General features: G+C 34.1%; 1 protein-coding gene across 1 annotated transcript in view; it reads right to left on the reverse strand.

The window, feature by feature from the left end:
• LOC119635783 overlaps positions 1-27301 on the reverse strand; it is an 83150-nt gene that overhangs the window by 33537 nt on the left and 22312 nt on the right. The window contains exon 3 of the mRNA XM_038030787.1: positions 21493-21667. Within this exon, the coding sequence (XP_037886715.1) occupies positions 21493-21667 (175 nt within the window). The remainder of the gene's footprint in view (positions 1-21492; positions 21668-27301) is intronic.

Below are 27301 nucleotides of genomic sequence, written 5' to 3' on the forward strand. Positions count from 1 at the left end.
ACTTTGCTATAAGTGTTATCGAGTGTTTGCAAAATTTTTGAACAAGTTGGATTTGTTATCAGCTCGTGATGATGGTTAATTAAATTTTTGAATAGAATGCGTATGCATGTGCATGAAAGACTTTCGTATTGTGGACCTTTCAATGTACTTAGGTATATTTTAGGTATAACTGTTGGTTTAAAAATTTGCCCACAACCTCACAATTTATCCAATCAATCGAAGTTAATGAAAGATTTTTACGTATGTAAATGCTATGGCTTTGCTGCACCCGTAAATACAATGCCTCTACATATTTTGCAACACATATGTTTAAACTACGGTATGATATAATGGTATTGGTATTGACTTATATGGTCCTTGGCGGCGCTTTTTGTGGCTTACTGTGAACATCATTTGTAGGAATTCATTATCGACATAATTCACTTCACAAGTAGCATTTCAATTTTCAGCATCGCTGGAAGCTTTTAAGGGCTAAAATCACAAATTGCTTTTGGTCTCACATGTTTGCAAAGCATTTTGCCTCTCTTCACTTTTTTGTATGATAAGATGGCTAACGGGTTAACGCATAAGCGAATAGATAAAGGTATACGAAAAAAAGGTTATTCGATTTCGAGTATAAGTTCAGCTAACTGGCAAAGTCAGTCTGGTGTGGATCGAAAGTAAGAATTGAAGTGAGATTGAGAATTGGATTTTCGCATAGACTTTACTTCTTCCCGTTTCGAAATTCCACTTTTCTTAGCTACGTTTTTGCAAGATGAGAGCGCTGGGTCGAACATATTTGTTCGTCTTGCATCTTGACATGAGATAGTTGATTCTAAGTCGAGCCTAATATTAGAAAACTGGCATACAAAATAGATCTCAATGTTAACTTTTGCAGGCAAATTTAAGCGGCAAAAACAACTTTGTAATCAACGCTAGTTAGAATGGTATCTTAACTTATCTAAGTAAATTAGTCTCGAGCTAATCTATTACAAACTGACAGACAATAGAAGAACTAAGAATAGAATATAGGATTAAATAGATACTAAATTGACTCATTTGTGATGAAATTATTTACAATAGTGTCAATAAAATCAGCGAAGCTGATTGAGAAAATGTGGTGCCGCACAGTTTAATACGAGAGATGAGTAAAGTTGTTTAGAGAATGCAAGCAAATCAGATAATTTAAATTTCTATTTTAAATTGAACTAATTTAAAAAGAACAATAGATTGCATGCAACTATTTTTGATTTAAGATATTAAAAATTATTTTATAGCACATACATACATACACTCTCTGAACTAGAGAGATTATAATATTATACGGAATCCTTTGAAATATTTCTGTTTATTTTTATGAAGTTACAAACTTAGTGAAATGGATAAGAGAAATTTTTCAACTATTTTGCAAACACAGAGAAAAAAAGAAAAAACTTTTTCATGTACTTTTAAAATTAAAAGCCAAAAAGGGGTTTTCATATTTGCAAAGCTCGTTTGCAAGTAACTTTGCAACTTACTTTTGGTTTTGCAATAATTATCACATCTTTGTTGTCTATATTTTGGGTCAACATATCATTTTGAGCAATGTACACTTTTAACTGTCAATTAAAAGTGTTGTTAGTGAAATTTATTTAAAAGCATTGTTTATTGCACCCATAAAAATTGTTCTTTTATTGTAGCAACACACATTGCTATATTCAGAAATTAAAAGGGAATTTTCTATCCTAAAAATTTACCGGCTAAGAGTATTAATGCCTATGTCTTCATATAACGAGTATGATTTTCATTGCACTGCCACTAATTTTTTTTTTTTTAATTTATTAAATTTCCGAACTGAATTCAATACAAAGTTTTTGCTCATTGAATTCAATTCAAGTTGAAAATTAGCCAACAATAATATCCAACCATTACAGAGCATTCTCTCACTTATAAGCTAATAAAGGGAATGCAACGAAGCTTGAGAAATGTCAATGACAGATGTACTAAGCAAACAAAAAGCGAAAGTCTACATTCACATTCGAAGATTGTTGCTGACATGAATGGCACACCATTCATCTTCGTTGTGATGCAAAATGACGCGAATGCTATAGCATTTAAATTTTAAAGGCAATCATTATTCATTTAATTTTACATAACCCTAATGCTGTAAGAATGATTACAAAAAATAGTTACATCTTTAACATCACTCGTACTACTACTACTACATACGTTATATGGATGCATAATATTCTGACTGCACTAACAAAATGTAGTTAATCGAATGTCAGATATCGCAACCAGTGCAAACACTCAGAGTTTCCGGGCTGGTGGCTGTGTTAAAATAGAAGCTTGTAAAAATGGCGGGACAAGGCCCACCATTGAATACCTTAAACCACTTGCGCTTAACACGGTTACTCGTACACTCGACTTTTCAAAATGATGCATATTAGAAGTGGTCCGATCCGAATCATTTTCAATAGCGTTTATTTGATTGTCAATTCTTTTTTAGTCTATTAAGATCGAACTCGGTTTCCATCTTGCATAAAATATTCATCAAACGTTATCTCAATCGTCCTTATTTGGCGATGTGAGAAGCGTTCTTCACTTGTGCTTATACGATCATGTTTAAGTTCCGTCATCAAGCATTTAAACATTTCGCCTGAAAATGACGAATCTTTTTTCGGTTTTTTGTTTCGTTGCAACACGAATTGAGCGCACAAGATTCTCTGATCGTTTCTTCTATGCGGCATGAAAAGAATTTTTTATTTTTGTTTTTTTTTTTATTTATTTATGGTCAACTCTTTCAACTCTGCCGTCATGTACGTTAATTATTGAGCAGTTAAATATATATGTAAAAGCATGAAATGAACTCTTTCACACCAGTCAATATGAAATATTGCTCACTTTGTTTTATACAAATGTAAACACAGAACGCATATATATATAAAAAAATATTTGTCGAAAAATGTGTGAAATAAAAATGTGGAAATCCAATCCAATTTGTTATGAATGGCGAAACAGAAGAATATAAACTGTCAACCCAGTCATGCATGAATATCGCATAAAGTACATACTCACACAGAGAACAGTACAGTACGCATACACTAAAATGTGTTATAAATATAATATGTGTGAAGATGTACACTTGGATGTGGATATACGAGAAATTAAACCACAAGCACGAAGTGTGAATGAAATGTTGAGAGACGAGCAGCTTGAATGTTTACATAAAGTGTACATTTGAGTATAAAATTAAACATTTCAAAGATATTTAAACATTTAACGGTAGCTGAAGCTATGTTTTACTCGACTTGAGACAAACTCTTGCTGCACTGTATAGGCATTAGAGAAACATGAAGGCGGCAATCCAAGGGCTAATGACGGCAATAAATACTCGAGACAAATAGTCTCGATATCGGATTTTTGTAATACTTTAGGACACTCAGATATCGAGTTCCTAATGTCTATTTCCGTCCGTGATTGTGATTGTGATGCTTTTAATAACCAAAGGATCGACTTGATGCTTAATTAAAGTCATTTACAATAGATTCGATTAATTTTGTATGGCACGCATCGCTATCGTTCAGACGGGCCATGGTTCGCTGATTGAGACAAGTGTTCGTCGGACCGAGCAATTACTTGAAGAATACAGCTGCATAAAATCTGAGCGCTGGCGATCTCCCATAATGCTCTTATTTATTCACACTGTACTACACCCAGTTTAACTACCACTACTACTAAATACAAATCGTGGGTTTTGAATCCTGAATAGGTATCTTGGTCGTCATGATATATGGGCGGGTATAACTTACGTTTTTCCTTACAGTTGGATACAAAAGATATTCCTGGATCACGCAATGGTCACGGAGCCATACTTGTGGTTTTGAATAATAAAATTGCTGGGAAATTCCAAAGGATAGATTGGAAGAGTATAGCTTTCAGAAGCAGAAACTTTTCGATCTAGTCGACATATTTGAAATTCCAAAAAACTATGTTGTTTACATCTCGACAAGATAAGGCTGAATGAAAAGTTAAGCCTAACGAGGACGCTTTAATTAGATTTTGATCCAAGGACCAATGCTGTTAAATACCAAGAAGGCCCTCTACTGCACATCTTCCAAAACTTATTTGTACTCTAACCATGAGATTCGACGACTGATCTACTTTTGTTTAGCTTTTGGTAGTCGATTCGCAATCCGAAAACTCCTTTACATGATATTCGCTTATTGTGGATTTGTCAGCATATTGTTACGATATTAGTTAAGATGAACCCGATAAGAGTCACATAAAGTATTTTAATATATGTTTATCTACCCTTTATGACCTACAGAAAGGGATCAATTATCAACTGTTATTTGATTGGCTTGGTAGTCCGTTACAATTTGCTTGTACATCAACATCTAAACTTAAATTTAAAAAAAAAGGGGCGTTTGTAGGCAAATATGAGCTTTTAACTTATTGATAACATGACGAAGAAAAAATTTCCTCACTTCCGACTGCGCTCACATATCAAATAATTTCCCATTTTACGGGAAAATTTCCTTCGACATAATTTGTCAAAGAATAGCATAATAAAGCTAACATACAAAAAAACATTTTTTTTATTTTTTTTGTTGCTTTTAACACGCATCATTACATTCTATGAAATAATGGGTAAACAAAAGAGGAAGAAGGGAGATGCATGTAAAAGAAAATATTGTATAATGATGGTTTCTTGCTCTGTACATTTGTAAAGGTAAAGGTATATTTTTGCTTGTTCGGCAAGACGGGGCATGCTGCATGTAATTGGCTTACAGAGGTCGTAAGGCTGAGCAAAACGATACTTTGTAAGGTAGAAAATCATTCTTTATGCCTTTTCATATTACATTTATTTATTTACTTTTTCCTTTTTCTTTTTTTTCCCTTTATTATATATGTTCTTCTTTGCCAAACATAACCATAATCTATAGCATTAAGCAGTTAAACTTATAAAAAGATGATTGCGGTGGCATTGAAATGAAGGTCTTCGAAAGTATACAAACAAACCTTTTATGCAGAATCATTAAGAATAACTTTGTTCTCGTTGTTTCGTATACGGTTAAAGGCAACTCCTAGTATCCTTTACTAAATCGTTACCATCAAAAGAAAGATGAAAATGAATGCCACTGAAAGAACATAACGCAAATACTGATTGATTTATTTTAATTAAATTAGTATATGTTGTTCTAAACAGCAAATCTGAGCCAAGAAATAAAAACTGATGAAATAAAATCCGACAGGGTTTATGGTCTGTAATATGAAAATTCCAATCATTTTTTTTACTTTTCAATTATTTTGCTCATGACTTCTCTTTGTACCATACACAACTTCTTGTGCAACGATATACTAAGTTTGTGCGGATGTATGCAACATCGAGAAGAACTTGGGACAGAGCCATCTCTTCGAATCAGCTTGTCTGTCTGCCCTGTTTTTTTTTTTGTTCAACCTACAAGCTGCGGATAGGTCAATTTCCTTATAACGCCTTCGAGCCTATGGCGTATTTAACCATGAGCCGTGCTTGACTATAGTGTTTTCACTTGTCAGTAGAAAGCAATCGCTTGGGAGAAATATCTCTTTGGCTTGAGCTAAGGTCGTCGCTACAATTATTATTTAAGGGCAATATATGGTCGATAATGGAAATCGATAGACAAATTCCAGTTTAAACGATATTCAACGCATAACTGACGTACTGAGCGTTTATCGTGATAGAACCTGACATTCGGTCAGAACCCCAGCTTGTTAAAATTTGTTTGATTATATAATCTTCTTTTTAATACGCGTATCTACTAAGCCAAATACTATTCCGAGCTCGATGAGCACTCACCAATAGTATCGACTTACTATCGCTTTAAAATACCTAAGCCTTTGCCCGTGTGGTTCAAAATTTCAAACATATGTTTTTTCCAACGAACACCAAGGATTGCCGAATCCCTTCGATAAATTAATTGCAATTGTTTCGGCTTGAGGTCGAACGCTATTGAAAACTTCCAATGTAAGGACTTATTTTAAAAAATCGTTCCATGAATTGTTGGATTAAGGGAAGCGGTATAGGTTATTTTACTTTTTAAATATTTTTTGAAAGATATTTTTTGGGAATATTACACAATACATACCAACGGTGGTTTACCAACCATTCCCTGGTGACGAAAAGAGAAGAAAAATTTTTTCACGGGTATTTATTTTATAGCTTTACAAATACTTTACAATTTTTCAACATTTCCGGCCTTTTTTGTTGTTAAAGCAGGACTTTTCAGACAAGAAAAAAAAAAAAAAAAACCATGAAAACTCATATCAACAGTTGTACTCTTAGCGGTAACACGAGCTGTTTTACTTGCATCGACAACGTATCAGAATTTTTGTGAAGAAAAAATTTATGCGATGCGCGTTAAAAGTGATGTAAATTAACATGATTTCGTCATGTCACAGACCGATCGATATTCTGACCCATGAGTAAAATCATTCGTTACGGACAAATCCATTCATTTTACGCCGCATATACAGATGCCCTGAGAAAAATTGTATTTCACGCAAAGAGGAAACGATTTACAGAAAATTTAACGCAAATTTTGTTGCGAAACTTATATGAAAATATTTAAAGTTTAAATGCTTTACGAATGAGTCACGATCTGTGAAGCAAAAACAGATAAATCGCACAATTAAATATTTAATACCAGGACAACGTTGCCTATGATTGCTTTTACATATGCAGTTTCTCTTATTTCGTAACTCAGCGAAAAGAAATCGAAAATCTATTTGTGGTAATTAAAAAATCACTCAATACGCTTCCGGCCGGACACACAAGCGGCAACACTGTTGACAGCCCAATATGACTTGTTGATAGCACAACCTTCAAACGATTAGTTGGCAAGGCATGGTTGGTGTAGTCACATTACTTTCGTAAATTGCAGAGCAATGAAAAAATCTGGGAGATAATCACGCCTTCAGCCGTGTTTGCCGTTTGATTAAGTGTTGCTTTTTGAAGAGAAAAAATATATTTAATAATTAGTATTGGCTTGAAAGATGTTTTGGCGACCCTTTGTTTTTGGAGAAAATTAACTTGTGGGGGGATTTCTAATATTAATCTTACGCGCTGGTCGCCTGAGAGGCAGATTTTGGCATGAATCGTTATAAAGACACGTGTTGTGGCAAGGGTTAAATAAGTCAAATATTATGACGAATGAAAATAAAATCGCAATCTTTTGGCAATCATGTAAAAAACGGAAGAAATAGGGGCTTGGACAATACCTTCAATAAAATAACTCGTTCTAGTCTTTTTCGTATAATATTTTATTACAGTGAACTTTAAATTTTGCAAGACAGGAGAAGGACAGAACTAAGCCGAGTTATGAGTGAATACGAACAGCGGCTACGAAGTGAATGCACGTCGGTTCAAATTTCAGTGTTGAAGGGCTTATTTTGTTCTTGAATCGGCTTAGCCGACAAAATCATATTTACGTCTATCGGCACACACCCGCTAGGTTATGAACACCTCCCTATCTCTTTCTCTTTCCGTACTCCCTTCTGATCCTCACCCTGCTGTAGTTATAAAAGATGTCTCCTCAGTGAATGGCCTCATTAAAGCAAAAACAAACAAACACCCTTCACAATATAAGGTAATATGTGGAAAATGATCTAAGAACTGGGACGATCCGAACCATTTTCAATAGCTTTCGTCCCTGAGCCAAAAAACGTCACTTTAACATATCTTATCACAAAAATTGCAGCCTGTAGGTGGAACACAGGAGAACTAGACAGAGAGACAAGTTTAGATCGATTCGGTACAATAAATGTGTTCGATATAAAAACAGTTAGTTATTCTTAGTTCTTCTAATATATATCACGCTTGGTGTAGGGTACAATAACGAACAAATTCAAAACTAGTGAATTTTTCAGTTGTTTGCGTTGTTTAAAAAATATGTAAGCCATACGACAAGTTTTAATAGTTGTTGAATAGAAAAAGAATAATTTTCTAAGGAGCTTATATAAGATCCGTTTAAAGCCGTTTTTCTTTGTATATGTATTTTGCTGTTGATTGGAGTTATGAGGTTTATTTTCCCGCAAGCGTATATCTATGCATCTACGTATGTCGTCATGCATTATATGTGCCAGCATTATTTCGCAAGCTATTAGAAAATTGTAAAGACGTTACGCTTGTGGGTGCTAATGCGTATTAACTACTTCTGATAATTTATATAAATGTGTTTAAGTAAATTTATTATCGTAATTAAACGTTAAATGGTATTAAAGGAAAGCGATAAGGTAAAGAGATATTTTCCTGTTAATAAGCAAGATTACGCAGAACCAAGCTAACTAAAGTGCTTACGAGGGCTGTTGAAAAAATTCAAAAACAATTTTCCTACGAACGATCCGAAGAGACTTTGAGACTCAAGAATTTGAGTCATATTTTATATAAAAATTGATCATTTCATATAACTTCTGAGATGTAGCATCAAAACGGCAGAGTTAGTTTAGTTAGTTTTTACACCAATCTTTTTCGAGAATAGGGACATTTCTAGATTAGCCCTTTGGCTTGTTGTACACGCTATATACGATGTACTGGGTATATTTGTATATATTCTTGATCACTGTGAGATTCTATGCCAATATGACCTCATCTGTACGTCCATGCGTCCGTATAGTTGTTATCTATCTAAGCTTAGACCTAAACACTTTTCATAGATAGCCAGTGTTCAAATTCGAAAATAGGTGGAATCCATTCAGGTCCATGTCCTGAATGCGGAGAAATATATATTATTTGCAATTCGTAGCAGGTGGCCTAAGACATTTTACAAACACTTACGGGAACTATGTAAAACTTCAGTAAAAAGTGAGCAAGATACATCTAAAAATAAGTCTACCTTAGCTAAGGAGCCGTAATTTACGAGTCAACTTACAGGTCTCGAGGCTTTAAGTATTGATAAAGCAATGCATAGAGAGAGAGAGAGAGAGAGAGAGAGAGAGAGAGAGAAAGAGATTCGATCCAAGCAGGGACTCTGAAATGCTGTTACTTGGGATATAGGCAGAGAAGACGCCTTCTATACCCATTACCAAAAGATGATGGATTAGTATATTCATTTAGTTAAAACGTTTGCAACGCACATAAAGAAACTTCATACACTTCACAACATGTCTTTATTCTTGATCACTGTCAAATTTTGAATTGGTTTCAGCATATCCGACGGTACGGCCATCTGTCTGTCACTTTTATATCGAAAATGCAAAAATCAGCCGCGCCCACTCTATATTATAGATTGTGAAACTTTAGTTCTTCTCCTTTTTATTACTCTCTTTAAGATAAGTATAAAAGTGATGAGTATAAAAGATTCGGTGGCGCCCGAATCCAATTTTCTTACTTGTTATTGTTCACAAGATGAATTTTCGGCTAATAGTGATAAGAATTTGCGATCCCGGCAGAAGCTCATCTCTAAAAAAAAGTAATAAAATTGCTTCTAGAAAAATTCTTATCACTTCTCCTTCTTTCCTTGCCCTTCTTCCGGGGTGCTCTTTAAGATATTACAAGTAATTTGTTTGCAAACTCGAGGAGGCATAGTATCAATAAAAATATATTTCTCTTCTCTAAGGCGAGCATAGATGTAAATGCTTTGTGTTAGAAAAGTTTGATATATTCTTAGGGAAGTAAAAAAAAACTAAGACAAATAAAGTAATTAACTGTCAAATTGAACTTGAACACCGTCAAATCTATTAAAATAAAAAAGTTTTTTTTTTTCTAAACATTACTATTTGACAGCAATGTGTTTATGGCTCTTTTGCCCGCAAACATTTGCGCTAAAGAATGATGTCAGTTATAAGCCGGAAATCAATATTCATGATATCAGAAAAATATTTGAATTTTTCCGAGCTTTTCTCAGTTTTTTCATTGCTATTCGAGAGAGAGTTTAGAGACGAATCAGGATAATTTTTAATTTTCATATAACAAATTGGAATTTGGACGAAAAGACAGGTATCGTACTCATAGAATATAAATGAAAATTTTTCAAATCGTTTTATCTGCTACGATTTATAAGGAGCCACCAAAAAAACCAAATATTTTTATTTTTGAAAAAAAAGGACATCTCAAGCTGTATTGTACTGTAATTGTATCCTTTGGCCAATTTGGCACAATTTCAATACAAATCTGCGTGCAATAATTTCAAATTTGTGCCAGATTAAAAGCCGATTGCTTAAATCGTTTTACAAATTTGATGCCTTTTAAGGAATATATATATGTAACTTATGGGGGAAGGTTTACTACATACTTTGCACAAAGAGACAGACAGACAGACAGACAGACTTAAATTGGCTTAGGAGTTGATGTTGAAGAATAACACAGGATACACTTTACGGGATCTCTTAGGCTTCCTTCTTGACACTTAACTGTTGTGCAAACCATTTGATGGAAAGGGTATACCCCTCCGTATAAAAAGAAATGAATTCCTTAAATAAAGGCGATTAAATTAAAATGTTTTTCATTACTTAAGTTCATCCTTTCACTTTTTTTAAGATAAATGAAAAATAATGCGTAATAAATGTTGTCAATGTTTTAATTAGCAGTGAAAAGTATGCTGAGTACGCAAAGAAGAGTCCATAACTTTCATGTATTGCTGACCTGGTGCAGATTTTAACCCTTTCAGCTATAGTTGTGTGTCTTCCTGTCTGTGCATCTTTCAAAGCACTTCTTAAGGTGGAACAAAATTCAATTCAAAAAATCAATTCATTTACGTGATAGTTTCCCGAGTTAGCAAGAAAGTTTTTCAATTGGAAATTTATAGCCTTAGAGTTTAGGTTTCAACAAATCGATTTAAAAGTTGAAACAATCTTTTTCTATTTATATCTTTGTTTATATAAATTGATTACATAGTAAATTTAATTAAAACTTGAATCCAGAATAAGAAGTTTTTCTGAACAAACAAATCATTACTTCATTAGAAAACACTGCCGAGCTTGCAGGTCTTATTTGACTATCGTTTGCTCATAAAGTCAAGATATTCGATAAAATGTAATAAAATTTAAGAGTATAATAAACATTAAATACATTGATTCCCGCAGACATAAAATAAAGAAATCTTTCCTCGTCCACACATTGACAACTTTTCATAATTTTTTTTAATTTTGTTACATAGGCGTATGAGCGTTGTAAGTAGTTGCTGTAGTTTGACCGATTCTGGTCATTTTTAAAATTCTTCTTCAAATATGTAGACTATACCGTCTTATTTGCGAACTGGAGAATGTTTACCCCAGGTACTACAGAGTTGAGAAGACGGACATATGGACATGTATTCCAAATATGAATTTGCCGAAGAATTTGTATACCGTATTTTTCAGAAACTATAATAAGGGATAAGCGGAAAACCAATTTTTTATTCCTTTTGAGAAGCAGAACTGTCCTCGCTCTATGTAGTGCTGTAGGCGATTAAGTCAATTTTTAACCTACCTGCAGGAACTTCCAATCCGGGTGCCAAATTTTAAGTCGATAGCTTCATTTTTACGGGCCGGAGAATGTTTACGGGCTTAAACCATATGATAGTAGTCTAGAATATATACACCTTGTATTGTTTATGAAGCTTTCTTTTGATTTTTGTAAAAGTTTTGAGAAAATGAACATATCCCTCCCTTGTCCTTCGCTGATAGATACAATGACGAAGTAATTAAAATATTACGTAATTTCGAACATAAATAAAGAACTTAAACGAGCAACGAGTTTTCTCCTCGCACATGAAATCAGTTTAGAGATAAGATCGAGGGCCTTTCTTTGCGGTTAAAATGCAAACGGGATTCTCCCTTAGGGACCATAAAATTTGTGATAATAATTATTAAGAAAAAATTCTTCAATCATTTATTTATTCACTTACAAAAAAAAATTATCTTAGAACGGAATCAAAGATATTGCTACAGAACCCAAAAATTTAATAGGAATAATTTAGTGAACAAAGGGAAAAACCGCAATAAACAGTAACTGACTTTCGCGTAAGCGTAAGAGCAAAAAATTATGTTTATAGATAAATCTATTTAGAATTGAAGGAGTTGCCAGGATGTATCCGCAGAATAGCATCCTTGACGAAATGTAGAGAATTCGTTGATGGATCAAAAACATAACGCACCCGGCAAGGGTTGCGAAGACCGCTGCCTGAGCGACAGTCAGCCGCAGTGCCTCTCGGCACTAAGAACGGAGACAATGTTTACCTGTATTAGTATTGCCATCTAATTGTATTTAGTTTAGAACATCATGGTATACTTGTGGTGTGTTGTATTATAAGTATGTCTGTCTGTCTATGCGTGTCATTGTATTTTTTAATTACATGTTAAATGAAATTGAAAAGTTATTTGCCTGAGTTAATTGTTAATTAGGATAAAGTATGCGTTAAGGCCATCGCTTATTTAATATACCATGATTGCCAAGCAGTGTGCTTTAAAGCCAACATAATAGTATGAAAATGCATCACTTAACGATGATAATTATTTCATGGTTATCCATGTTTTAATTCATACCGTTTACGTAGAAAGTTCCTGCAGGATACAATTGTTTCATACTATACCTCAGATTTAATATGAAAGCATCCTTAAGCTTAACAGCAAATCGAATTAAACCATTACGTTTTATCATTAAAGGTGACTTTATATAATACAATAGTTGAATATGTTAATTAGCAATTACAAGTTAAATTAAAAATTCAACATTTTCAATCATTATAAAAATCGTATTGCATTTATTCATTATAAAAAAAAAAATAAAGAATAAAAAAAATAAAGAATGAAAAAAGAAAAATATTCTACCTTTAGTTTCATTGTAATATTTACGGCATTTCGTAACTTGATACTCTCTACCTGCCTTGTATATGTAATTTATGCAACAAACATTCACTTTCTTACTGTAAGCATTCCATGTAAAATATTTGATGAATTTGTTTCATTAATAAGTTCTTTTAATGATTGAAATGAGAGCATTCACGCTCTCATGACTGTTGCTTGTTGTTTGAATACTTTAACGTGAAAGATGAAGTCTTTTAGCTCTTAAAACTGTTTGCATGCACTTGTATTAATGCTTACCTTCTCGCACACACTTACAAAATAAATAGTAAAAGAAAATAAAGAGAAAAAATGCTTAAGAAACATTGGTTTATATAAATTCTTTAAGGATTCATTTGCAAATAGCAAAATAAAGCGAAAAGTTATGGGAAAATACTCAACAAATGAAATGTTTGCATAAAAATTACAAGATCTGCTTATCGCGGCCACAGGGATGTGAACATTATGAGTCGTATAGGTTCACATCATTTGCAAAATTTAAACAAAAATATTCACAAATTAGAAGAATTCATTCAAACAGTGAGTAACAACAAAGCGAATTGTTTCCTTTAATGAGGAAATAAAATACACTTAGCCGTTGCTTTACGCGGTAGATAAGTTATTCATGAAACGGGTAAGAATTAAACGTTTAATAGGTGCGTTCAGAAAGAAGGTGACTTATCAAATTTTGAACGCATGTTAACATTATCAGCCATTGTGCATTTCTTCTTTGGTTTTGACAGACATAAAAGTTAGACGTGTTTTGGTGCGCGATCGAAAAAAATACATCAAGGAAGCTGTATTAAATTTTGTGTGAAACATAAAAATAAGCCCTCCAACTCACTTAAAATGATGGCTGTGGTATTTGGGCCAGTCAGCTTTGAGGAAAAAAAAACAAATATTTCTTCCAAGATAAAAACTCTTCACAGAAGGCCGTGCAAATGTTAATGACGATGCCGCCTTGAACGCCGCAACACGTCGAACGTGAAGACGGTGAAGAAGCGGCGAAAAGTCTTACGGAGGATCGTCGAACTATTGTCAGAGACGTCGTTGCGCACGTTCATAAAGCGGTTGGCTCATGCCATGCAATCTTGACGAATGTTTTGGCCATGAAACTTATGGCAACGAAGCTTGTTCCGAAATTGCTAAATTGTGACCAAATTGGGATCGCTCAAGAACTCTTCGATGACGACAATGACAATCCAGATTTACTCGAAAAGGCCATATAACTCGTGACAAAACATGGGTATATGGTTATGATGTAGAAACGGAAGCCCAATTACGCCACAGCGGCTAGAAGAGCCAAGACCGAAAAGAATACGCCAAGTTCGGTCTAATGTGAATGTTCCGCTGACTGCTGTCTTCGCTCGCAATGACGTGATGGGTATTGTGGGCTCTTTGCCAAGAGGTCGTACGGTCGACACGGAATATTGTCTTCAAGTTATGCGCCGTTTGCATGAAACAAAATGCAAAAAACGCCTGGAATTGTGAAATGCACTAACTCGGAAGTCGTTGTTAAGTCGTTCTAGCCATCGTGTTCACCGCACTTGTCCGGCCCCCTCCCTCTCACGAAAGAGCGGAGTTTTGCCACGATTCACAAAATAAAGACGGTATCGCTAAAAGAGTTCAAGACCATACTAGAGAGCCCATGTCGAGGATTGGAAAAAGTGCTGTCACAAGTGTATTATGTCTCAGGGGCATTATTTTCACGGGAACAAAAATAATATCAGATCAGTAAATAAAAATTGTTCAAGAAATATGTAAAGTCACCTTCTTTTTGAACACACCTCGTTTACGTTTATATAAGCATTATATTTTTACGAAAAAATAATTAATAATAAATACTTTTATTATTCGTAATTTTATGTTTTCCATTTTCCAGATCAAAACATTTCGTAGTAATATGAAAATTTTATTTACGTTATAATTGCATTTATGTACGTGTATGTGTACGACTAATTGGCAATAGTAATGTTACGCGTGGTGAACGCTAACTTTTTTTTTTATTTATTCATTTATGTTTCGCATATCTGTACGAATTTTATCACATAAAATAACAACACTAATGTAAATAATAAATTAAATTCAAAATATAAACAATAAAAACAAACTATAAACAACCAAATATAGGAATTAAGTTATAGGAAAATAAAATCGTTGTATCGCAAACAAGAGTTAAAAACACTTATGCATATCGGGAATAGAAGGCAGTTCTCTATAATTTTATATAAAGTGCGCTGCAAACGAAGCATGGGGACAAAGCTCTGATATATGTGCGATTTCAACGAAACTCATCTATTCTATGGAGGACAGCTTCGTTCAAACTTTATGTAACGATTGGCACGATCACCGAGTGTGTCCGACAGAGACGTCCTTGAAAATGTCGGACGAGATAATTCGGTTAATCTTTATGTAGAGCATAGTTCGCCTCTTTCATTTTGCTGGTTGGATAGAGATTTCAAATACACAACCACACACAGGCACACGTACTCGCGTACTCACACTTTTTGATCGGCAACGCGAGCCAAGCAGTGCACTGTGTGCGGAAGAGAATGTCAAGCAAGCGATATTCAATGGGAACCTATGAGTTACTTAGAGGTGTGGCCGAGTATTCTGCACTTTAGAGGGCAGTGAACAAGTTGACGTTAAGTGTGCTCCAAAGAGCTACGTCGCTTGGAGAAGAGGGAGGAGGAATGCAAACCAGATAGTCCACTGAAGCTCCACCACAAAAAGTGTGCAATTTGCAAACTCCTACGGAGGAAACGAGTAGATGAAGTGTGCGTGGAGTGTGGGTTTAGCATGTAAGTGTCGACAACGCAATAACCGAGATTGATCCTATGGAGCAAAGGAGCAGATGAAGTGTGCGTGGGGTATGAGTTTAGCATATAAGCGGCGTGTATGTCGAGGTTAATTCGGCGAGTGGTTAGAATGTGATTTCTGATGAAAAAAATCAATCACAAGCACGACTCGTGCCTTTTTTTAGTAAGTGGCAATTTTCTATGAAGCAAAAGCCTGGGTAGAACTTGGTCCATCCAATGCTTATTCAAAAGCTCATTGACATTTTAGGCGTATTAAGCTGATAAGTTGTTGTTGTTTTTTTTTTGAGACGTAACCAATCACACAAAGGCAAAAGAGCCTGGCTGAGGAGTTAGGAAGACCTCAGAGAAGGAGTGGTTCCAATGTGGATGCCTGCCAAAACGGCAAGTTCCGTGTCTTTATTGAGTGACCAAAACTATAGCTACGACTAGGTATGCTCTAACGGTCTAAGACTTGAATTCGAGAACACCGGCTTTTGGTGGTCAAGATTCTTATGTAGTCGCCTTCTGTACTATTCATCTTTGACGAATTCGTAGATGGCGAGCGAAGTGTTTAGTGAAAATGTGATAACTGAATCTTTTAGAGATAATCATTTTTTTCTCGAATAATTTTGATGACGATGTGGCCGGTATTCGACAAACTCGTGCATGGTTTTAATGCCAAATTTAATCATCACAAATTTCGATTGCCAAACATGTTGCTTGTCATCTCCATGACCATTTTTAAATTTAAAGCCCCTGCTGCTGATGTGTAGGCACTAATCACCGCCATCTTTGTTTTGCCAAATGGAGCGTTTCGTTTTGTATACGGATTCAATTTCCATGCTTTTGCGATACCTTTGCATTTGCAGCATGTAATGAATGACAAAAAAAAAAAAAAAAAAAAAAAAAAAAAAAAAAAAAAAAAATGAAAACATTTAGTCCACGACAAGCACTGCTTTATCTGCGCTTAACGAATACATAAAGATGTTTAACTGAATTAAAGGAGATTATTGTGAGAATATAGCCACCACGAGGACTTAAGCTAATTCATTTGCATTTAGCATTTCTTCTTTCATATCATGTGTTACTCTCTTTCAATGTTTTTCAATTGTTATTGTCGCTTATGTTTGATGCGGCATCTTTGTACGTTTAATAAACCGCTATTCCTTCATTGTATGAGTGAGTGTAAATGCATGCATGCATAATAAATGATTTTGTACATCAACATACATTTCTTTTAGTAACACACAGCCACTTAAGCCAATTGTATAAAGTGATTATCATCTGCATGTATTCCGTATACACTGTACATGTGCACAATACGTGCATACGATTTTCATGTAAGCTTATGGTGCGCATAATAAACTCTTTCTATAAACAGTTTCTTTCTCGGTTATCACTCTGCATCAACATAAAGTACATAAAGAAGGATTTATATGAATGGATACATTAAACACAACAACAATGTTCTTAATATAAGCACACACATATAGTGTATCATGGCTACATAACCATGTATAAGCAAATTAAACTCAAGGGAAAAGTAAACTGTAAATGGTAATGACTTAGAATGGTATCAGTGACTGTTTGCATAAAATTGTCGCCACTCAGACTTGAATAAATTACATTGCGACGAAACAGGGGGGGTTTCTATAACAGAATCAAAGAAACTATGTTAAATAAGAAAAGGAACAAATAATTCATTTTAGCCCTTCTAAGGCGAATCGGAAACACTGTCATCCATAATATTTATTAGATAAGCTTCAACCTTTTTATATAGTTTTCGAGAATAAACACCATATTCTCTACCGTTGTGTTCATTTGTCACTTGTGACAAGGGAAAACAACGCCTTGCCTGCCTTGTCATAGTTTATATGGCTTTGTATTGAAGATGGTCTTCTTGAACAATAGTTGCAATAACAATTTCGAGAGAGATATTTTTTTTTCCTTTTTTTTTTGTAAATCGACATACGAATCAAGAAAATTTACCAGGCAGCTTTTCTCTATTCCAACAGTTGGAAATTTCGAAAAAAAGAAAACAAATAGAAACAGTATAGTCGAGCAAGGACAAGCATTAAATATCCTTTAGCACTGCGCCTAATATAATTATTCAACTACAATACCTTACACTACTTGTGGTACAAGAGTATACTAACTTAGTGCGGTTGTATGGAACATTCAGAAGGACTTGGGATATCGATCAATTCAGAATAATTTTCTAAGTCGGCCCAAGGTTGTCTGTCCGTGTGTCCATCTTATATATTCTTTTGCTCAACCTGAAGTGAGATATTTTAATAATAAAAATATTGCACGTTGGCATGTTTTGATCCAAGGCCTCACGCTATTGAAAATCGTTCGGATCGGGCCATTTTTTTGATCACTTACGATGTTAGGTTTTAATTTGGAAAGTGTTGTAAGAGCAACTGTATTAAGCAAAGTGGAGTAGCGTACTTAACAGTGGGCACTCTTCCAACAGTGTGCTCTTTCTGATAGAATAGAATCGATTTTGTACTTTGTTTCCATGCACAGATTTATTTTTCGCGGGGTATGTGGGAGCGATTTCAAGAAATTGATGCGTGTGTTCGAAATTTGTCTCAGTTAGCATGCTGAAATACTACTGCTCGGCGCATTTGCATGCTTTTATCATACAATGACTCTCACAAAATAAGCTGCTACATGTGGAGTGGCCATAACAAACGTCCAGTCCAAGCCGTTTCCAATAGATATCGATCTATAGCCACGAAATTTTGGTGTCTCCTAAAAATAACTCAAAGCTCACGACCTATATGTTGAACATATTATTATTATTATTAATTTCGCCAGAGAAATAAATTCTAAGACTAAACTCTTAAAAGGACTAGCATCTAAGGCTATCGGCTTAAAAAACATAAAATTATGAGATGAACAAGCAGATTAGAATGGTTGAGAAAATGTATTAGAATTGGTTGGCATAACGAAAATTGGGTCTACCTTAAGTCCTTCTACATGTTTTACGCCGCATATGGTCATATACATAGATCAAGACTAAACAATGTATTCTTGAAAAGCCATAAATACATGAATTAGAAAAGAGGGGGGTGGGGTGGGTATATTTAGAACTGATCGTATTATTTGGTGAGCGTATTGTTCGAATGTTTATAGTGAAAATGTCAATAAAGATATGAAAAAAAAAAAAATAATAATAATGGGTCGAGAGAGAAGAAATATAGGTCAAAAATCGACTTATGTCGATTCTTCGATCGTAGGTACATCAAGCAAAAGCAAATGTACCCCTACTGCCACAGGTAGCTGAGATGTGTTTAAATGACCCATCAAAGCGAGGATAAATGGACAGGAAACATGTCGCATGGTCCGAATGGTGCTTTTCTATTTTAGTTGAAATTTTCATCAAACTTTCATTGCCACTCAAATCTGTTTTGGGTAAACTTAGTTCTTTCGCACTTGAACCGTTTACAAGAATTTTGTGTCTATGTCTAGGCTTGTAAAGCATGCGATGATATTTAATGGTGCTCTTCTTTACAATCACATAAAAAAGCGCAACTTTTACATTCTTCGCCCTCTATTCTATGTAGGGTTACATCAAAAATCTTTTTATTGCTAATACTTTTCTCAAATTTATTTTATGTTTTTTTAGCGCTAACGCTTAACGCAAACATTGGTATTCGTTGCGTTTAGTGTACGAAATTTACAATTTGTAAGATTTCTGCAGGCGCTGATACTGCTGCCATCATTGCCGATTTTTTTTGTTCGGTTCACCACTCGCCCCGAACTGAAATTTTCAGAACGAAAGGAAGAGAATTACTTTTCTGGCTATTGCTATTAATGACTTATCTTGTTCTAAGAAAAAGATCCAAACAAATTCTGATAAGTGCAACGTAGTCTTGCGAGATGTTTTACGGCACAATGTCTCACCTTTGAGTGCGAAGCTTAAAGAAATTTTTCGATACAACCTATTTACTAACATCGTTTGCCAGGGGCTTAATACTTTTTTAAGCCACTTAATAAAATATTGCAAAAGAAAATTTTTAATTGAAATTTCGAAAAGAATTCTGAAATTTTTGTAATTACTCGTAGCCAGCAGAAAAAGGAAAAAAGAAAAGAAACGGATAACTTTTGTACTCTTGTAGGTAAATGAATGCAAATAAATCCTTTACTTCTTTATTTCAGTTAATTTGTTATATTATTTTACTCGGAATAAATGCCATTTTCAACGCAACATGTATAAAATGTATTCGAATATTTAATAATTAACTATATGCATGCATGTGTGTGTGTGTGTGTGTGTGTGCATAAGTTAATGTAAATAAATAAAAAAATATGGAATGTGTACGTGCACGCGGGTGTTTATATATATATGTATATATATATATATATATATATATATATATGTACGTATATATCCAACATAACGCCCGATACTTAAATGCAAAGCATTGTTAACACAGGAAACGGATGTGGCACTCAGTTTGTATTCACGAAAACAGGAAAACACTCGATGTTCTTTCAACTACAATAAAACGCACTCTCCTATGCACATAAACAACATATACATGCAGATATATGTTAACATCTATATATACATATATACCGTTACCTCTGTGTTTCTGGTAAATCTATGAGTTTCAATTTAATTCGTTTTTTATGTTTTTAATGGACTGACTTACTACTACACTACTACTACTACCACTACTACTACTACCACCACTACTACTACTACTACTACTACGGACCGACTATAAGCTAACTGAGAGAAATAACTTTAATAATAATTCTTTTTCTGTTTGCTTTACAATATTTAAACAATGTTCACTGCGTAAAGTGTGCAGTGGGATTAGACGAAGAGTAAATGGTAAGGGAAAGAGATTTAAAAATACTCTGTGCATACGCACAGTTATTAATATTACTTTTTGCCTCCATTTTTATGAAGCAACCAACTAGAATTCGTATATCGGCCATTTGCTTATTTTTATAAAGTTTCACTGGAACGGTTTGCATATACTCAGTAAAACAGCAAGCGATGCTTGAGTGTATTCTGTATTTCATTATTTTATTAAACTAAACTTTAGTTTACGGATTTACGGTGAATTTAAAACAAGTCTAGAATAAAAATGAATTTAAATTTAGTTCTTTTTCATTATCCATCGTAAGAACATAGAAATATAATGGTTTTCTCTTTATTCCCTTTACGAACTGTAACAACAGCTTAAGTCAATCGCAGTCGCAATAATTTTCATTTTTCCATATTTTTCATGCGAAATGTAGATTGAATTGACTTAAATTTTTCTCTTTTCCTAGCGACAAATCTCCGTTCACCGGACAGTTGCTGTGTTCTTCACGAACCGAATAATTGCAATTTCTGTCCTTACAAAGCTCTGTTTCAAAAAAGTCGTCAAAGGAAAAAGCTTCCTATGACAGTTAAAACTCTCTCATATATTTTCGCTCTTAAAAGAAAAGAAAAGAAAGTGTTGTAGCAATAAATTTAGTTCTGCTCTATTTCGCGGACTTTCCAAGAAAGTTGTCGAGAAAAGTTTGTTTTGATTTTTTTGATTTTTGATTGCCAACAAACATTTTATATTTATTTATCCAAATCTTTACTCAACATGTCGCATCCCAACATGTTATCCCAAGTAAATGTGGTCTTCAAGGACTTTCTCGAGTCGTTGCAATTGACAAAATATTCCGCAATTTTCGTGTTTACTTCAGTTGCTTTTAAGTGTAAAATGCAGTGCACAAATGTTGAACCTAACGGGAGCACACATAACTTCTTGCTTAGTTTTATTTGACTTACGTATACCATTGCATTGCAACCTATTTATAGGTTCAATATTTAGTTTTATATTTAATTTCTTAAAGATTTTAAAACACGAAATAACAAGTTTTTATGTGATTATATGTTTTTGTTGTTGTTGTTGTTGTTGTTTTTTCATATACTCACTTAAAATGATAAGTTCCATTTTCATAACCAAAGAATGGCACCGTATATGTTAGCATCCATATGTTGCCACCGCCACAATCATAGTACGGCTTCGACCATCTGCCGTCTTCATATTTAACCGCCAACGTATCATCCTCGATACGTTCATCGCTTTTATTTGAATATAAATGAAATGCTAAACAAAAATTAGAATAGAAATATGAAGAAAAAAAAAATCAATAGAGAAAGGCGTATAAACGTATGTACATAGAGATAAAAAAAAAGGAAAAAATTGAAAATTTTACCACAAAAAGCAAATAAAACAGCTCTGCTTGGGTTAAAACGAATATTAGTTTCAATAGCAGTTGAACCATAAACTCATTGCCAAAGCATTGATTGCATCGCACATAACTAATATAAATATTCATTAAGAATTTCCCTTTGATTTTTTACGCTAACTGCAAATTGTTATTGCAAATCTTACTCTGCTAGTATAACATGTTTTTACGTATGAGAATTAATCCACAAATAGAGTGATAATAAAAATAGATGAACTTATTCCTAAAAGTTTTTATTCTGCCGCAAACAAAGGCGTTACAAACTAAATAACAAATTTAATATACTCTTAAAATCAAAAATTATTCATCTTGCTTTTAATTATCGAGGTCAAATATTAGTGATTTTGCTTCAGCTGAAAACTTATTTAACATGCATAGACAGTAGGGCGATTACATTAGAAGTTGAACAACAAATTTACATTAATTCGATTCTGACTGACCCCGGGCAACTTTAATCCTTAACTTTATTTTGATTTAATTTTTATGCGATCACCAAATGCTTGGCAATAATAATGGTGGTGGTAAACCCTACAAATTCATATTCTTGATTAGCGCAAAATAATGAAATCGATTCCATTTGTTTCTTTAGCTGCTCAGGTTTCGGTCTGTGGTTTGACGGCTTCGTTTAATAGCAAGAACTTCTTCGCTAAATTATAATAAATTTGGTAAGAAAATAAATTTTTCTTATGTAACTTGCCTGTGCAATGGCCCGAGCAATGGCTCTCTCACACAGCCGTTCTTATTTCATTTGTTTCTTAGTGCAGGAGTGCTCGAAAGTTAACACTTGCAGCAAACCGAAAATCAGCGAAAGGTATCTTGAGTGCAGATATCCTTTCACAAACTTTTCACGTTACTGACTGATGAACGAAATAAGAAAAGCGTATGAACTCATCAGAAGCCCAATGGATTTTCGGTGGCTAAGGAACCAAAGGATACCAAAGGATGATTTGTTAGGCAATTCGTTAACTGCTGATGAGATTAGGGCCCGTTATGAATTACCAAAAACTTGAAATCTTGGTGGTGGCTTGAGGAAAACTAATTCTTTTATATCTCCGCCCCACACTTGGGATACAGGATAAGTTTATGCGGGCGGTTGTAACAGCCTGAAGAATTTCACTCTTTGTTAAGCAGGATTCAGAATCATTTTCTGAATCAACCTATGCTTGTCTGCCCATCTGTCCGTTTGACGTCTATCCATACATAGTGTTTAACCTCCACATCGTATTCTTCGAGACATTTTGATGAAATTTGGTACATTGACCTTCGGACGAACACTGGTGAAAATGGTTCGGATCGGACCACTTTTTCAACCACTCTCTTATTTTCATAAGTTGTTATGTAGAATGCGGGGGATTTTGGATTGTATTGTAATTATTATATAAAGATTTCTCGGGAAATTTTATATCCAAAAAAGGCCCAAGTCATAAGATGAAAATTTGTTCAATTCAACAAAAAAAAAATAAACGGTAGAGAATATGGATCATATAGTTTTTTTTCTTGGACATACAACAACACAGGGATTTTCATAAAAAGCGGTCTTTCATATGGAGAAAAAATATCGTTTCCACTTGTTTTATAAAATCATAAGATTTGTAGGAAGTACATGAAGATGCATAAACTTGGGTCACATCATATGATGTTATGGGCAAAGTCCAGTGCATGGGCTTTCATCGAAAGTATACCTTTGCGTGAAAATAACGTTCAATTTTTGACGTATTATGAAGAAAACGAGTGAATAACTGCACTCGGGGAAATGGTGTAGGGTTGGCCTTGACCGAAAATAATGTTCTAGCTTGTTTTCATTTCCGTTTCTTGTTAAGTTTGGGGAATATTCGATTTATCCTTTGTTCCGTAATGAATGTTATATTGCAGAATATGAAACGAAGGCTTTACAATATGATTTTTTTGTTGAATTCGGCATATAAATGATTTGTATTTCGCATCACAAATATTTGTTTAGCATAGGATAAGTATAACTTTCTCCCACGTCAATATAATATCCATCTATCAATATCTAATTAGTGTTTTGTGCAACAATCTATTATATGCCTGCACGTTTGACGGATAAGCTAGCGATTGATTTCAAATAATAGAAAAATAAGCTATGATTATCATATACAAATAGAGATTTATATTTGTGTATGCATATGTCTGTAGTGTATATTTACATTATGCGCGGGTCATTTCTCCATAAATAATGAGATAAACTTAATGAGGAATAGTTGTTCATGTCACTATACAAGCTATCGAATTTTATTTAAATAGTCAATCTGAGCTGAGTATGATTTTCTTGCATGCACAAGAGTGCATTAAGTTTGTGCGAATGTGTGCAATAAAGAAGAACTTGAGTTAGACCCACGTTCGGTTCAGAATCACTTTCTGAACCTGTCTGTCTGTCTGTCTGTCTGTTTATTTTTATTGATGTGTTCAACGTGCAACCGGAGGAGTTTCGACCCAAGGACGAACGCTATTAAAAAGATCCGAATCCCATCAGTTTCTCGCCCTTTTACCATATAACATCTTATTTTGAAAGCTCGTTACATGGGCAAGTTTATTAAGCAAAGTGGCCTACAGTATCTAACGATGGGTCGCGTCTCACTGTAGTGTTTTCACTCATTTTAAATTTTCTACCAGTGATACAAAAATATATTTGTATATTTGACAACCGATAGAATTACATTTATTTGCAACATTTTTCTGCTTCATGGTGTTTGTCTCTCGTTCAAGCGATTGCACATGTTTAACTTTATAGTTCATGTCTTGTGAAAGTTTTTTTGTCAAAATTGTATTTTTTTAGTTTTTTTATGGTAACATCATTTTGTTTAAGTAGAACCAGGCTTATTTAAATGCAATGAAAAAGAAAAATAGAAAATAATAAGCAAACTATACGGCCCATTGTCTATCTAAGCTAACAATTACTTCTCGTATTCTTTAGGCAATTATATCTTTACGATTTACGTTTAGAAAGCAAAGTCGAAGTGTTGACGCTCTCCAAGTGACAAAGTTGTTTGGTTTCGTCTAAGAATGCAAGCCTTTCACCAGAGGGCAATAGGTTGCCAATTTGGAAAAATCCCGTTTTTTGTCAGCAGAAATAACGTATGTTGGTAGCAGCGGGGAAGGTAGCACCAGGTAGGTTAGTACTATTACTATTATCGTTTACTGGGCGACTTTTGTTAAATACAACGTAAAGATTCAAAACCGCTACCTTACGAATTAAGCGGAAAAAGACGCTTTTTTCGTAAATTTCGAATTAAGCGGAAAAAGACGCTTTTTTCGTAAACGTTGTTTTTTCTTTCGGTGCCTCTATTGAGAGTTTTGACAACCTAAAGTCTCCCCAATACACAAAACCACATTTTCCTTCACTACTTTGTAGCACTATTCGCGGACACTTTCGGAAACCAGCAACAAGTTACTCAAGGTCTCGAAGCGAACACAAGGATGGTATCAGTATAATAAAATCTTCACTGCTTCGATAATATTAAGCTTGCTTTTGCAAATAATTAAAAACTCTGGAACTTTCTTAATTTTTTTTTTTTTTTTATGCACCAACAACAACCGACACAACATAATTGTTAACAATTTGATCACAGAGGAGAGAGAACAAAAACCCTTTACAAGTGATTTGAACGAAAAAAGAGAAGAATTCATTAGTGATTGTTTCTCCGAAACGTAGTAAGAGCAATAAAGAAAAAATAAACTTACAAAGAAAGAAAACATTTACTAAACTAACATATATGTTAGCAAATATAAATCTTCTGTACATTTGTTTTACACAAAGTAAACATTCCATAATTTTACTCTTGTTATTGTGCATACCTTGGTTAATACACAACAATAAAATTATTTGTATGCCAAGCCATACAGTGATGTCAAGGGAAGCTTTGCATTAAAAGCAATAGGAATGCTGTTCTCGGAACTGAGGGATTTGGAGAGCACGCCTTTAAAATAATAAAGAAGAAATATTTTCAACTCATCCAGACTCTCAATGGCGTTAGATGAAGCAGCAGAACAGGTGTATAGTTATTATTAATTTACTCACTAACCGCATAAATAAACAAAATCTGGCTGAATTGGGGGCTCAGCCAAAAAATCTCCCGTTCGCCAAGAAATTATGTTAAACAAAAAGACTTAAATGCCGCTTGATTAATAATTTTATTTTAATAATCTGCTGTCAACTTATTAAACAAATACTTTTTTTATTTACATTTTTCTTAAGCCAGTTTTTTTAAATGAATTTTATCATTATCTTTCTCTTATACGCATTTCTTAACGAAATTGTAATTCTTTCCTTAATGGTATTATGTAAATTGTTGTTAAATATAAAAATTAACCAATAGAGAGGAAGCTAGCCTTTGGAGTCGTCGGAACAAATTTCAGAGTCTCCCATAAGCATCATGGGCCGAGAGAGACCATAGGTAGGGCAGATAGAAAAATGGCCCAAGGCTTATGATATGACCATTCGATAAGTTGGGTTTCGTCCGTACGTTCATTCTTGTAAATGTAAAGGACATAAGGACATGCAACTCTTTCAGGTTCAATGTGCGTTTTGCCCGTGAGACAAAATTGAAAACCCACCTACATCTTCGAACTAGGTAAGTGACCTGAGCCAGGCAGTACCGTCTCTACAGTCTCCACTCCACTTTTAGTGGCACGGAATAGTGGCCTACAAAATAATTTTCGATTGATGTTTTTTGTCAGACTGGCGGGGGAGAACTAAGAGACACTGCATTACACCCTTCAACGGGGATTGGTCTACTCCTTAAAGGCATAGCTTGTCGCTTATCAATTTAAGTCCCAATAAGCACTCCTTGAAACCCGTACTTTTCACATTCGGCCATTCTGCTCGTCATCTATCCCAGATGATAGTATATCTTCCTTGCTATCAATAATTTTCCTTATTCATTTCCAACATCTGCAAGTGTGCAAGTGGTGCCTTGAAAGAACATCAGATAGAAACATAGATGGACTTTATAAATATAGGTTTTGTGTGTTGTCAACAATGGTTTTTTAATATGGAAATATGACATCAAAACAAACTTGTTGATGACCACGAAGGTAAATAGTCAAATAAAATAATTAAATCGTCGTGAATTTTTGAAATTATGTCATTAAGGTTTTTTTTAATATTTTCTCATTTTAAAATAATTAATGTGGTATTCTATTTTGTTATTATAAAGATATATACATACAAATTAAATAAACCCAAAAGAGTTGTAATACGCGTACATTAAAGCTGTGCTAATTAAACTTTTGACTATGTTTACACAGTATCAATTACAATAACATTGCAAACCTTTAAAAACTGAACAAAAAAAACATATGTTACATCTATTGCTAGTATATTCGATTTGTAATATGAAGAAACATGAAGCGCATGTCACCTACATTGGCTTCTGTTAGAGACAGTAAAGAGGATCAAGATAAAAAGGATTCAATTGGGGTTCGTTTGTGAAACTGCCACAGGCGGAGAATTGAAGATAAGAAGCTGATAT

This window comes from Glossina fuscipes, unplaced genomic scaffold (assembly GCF_014805625.2).
Source record: "Glossina fuscipes isolate IAEA_lab_2018 unplaced genomic scaffold, Yale_Gfus_2 27, whole genome shotgun sequence".
NCBI lineage: Eukaryota > Metazoa > Arthropoda > Insecta > Diptera > Glossinidae > Glossina > Glossina fuscipes.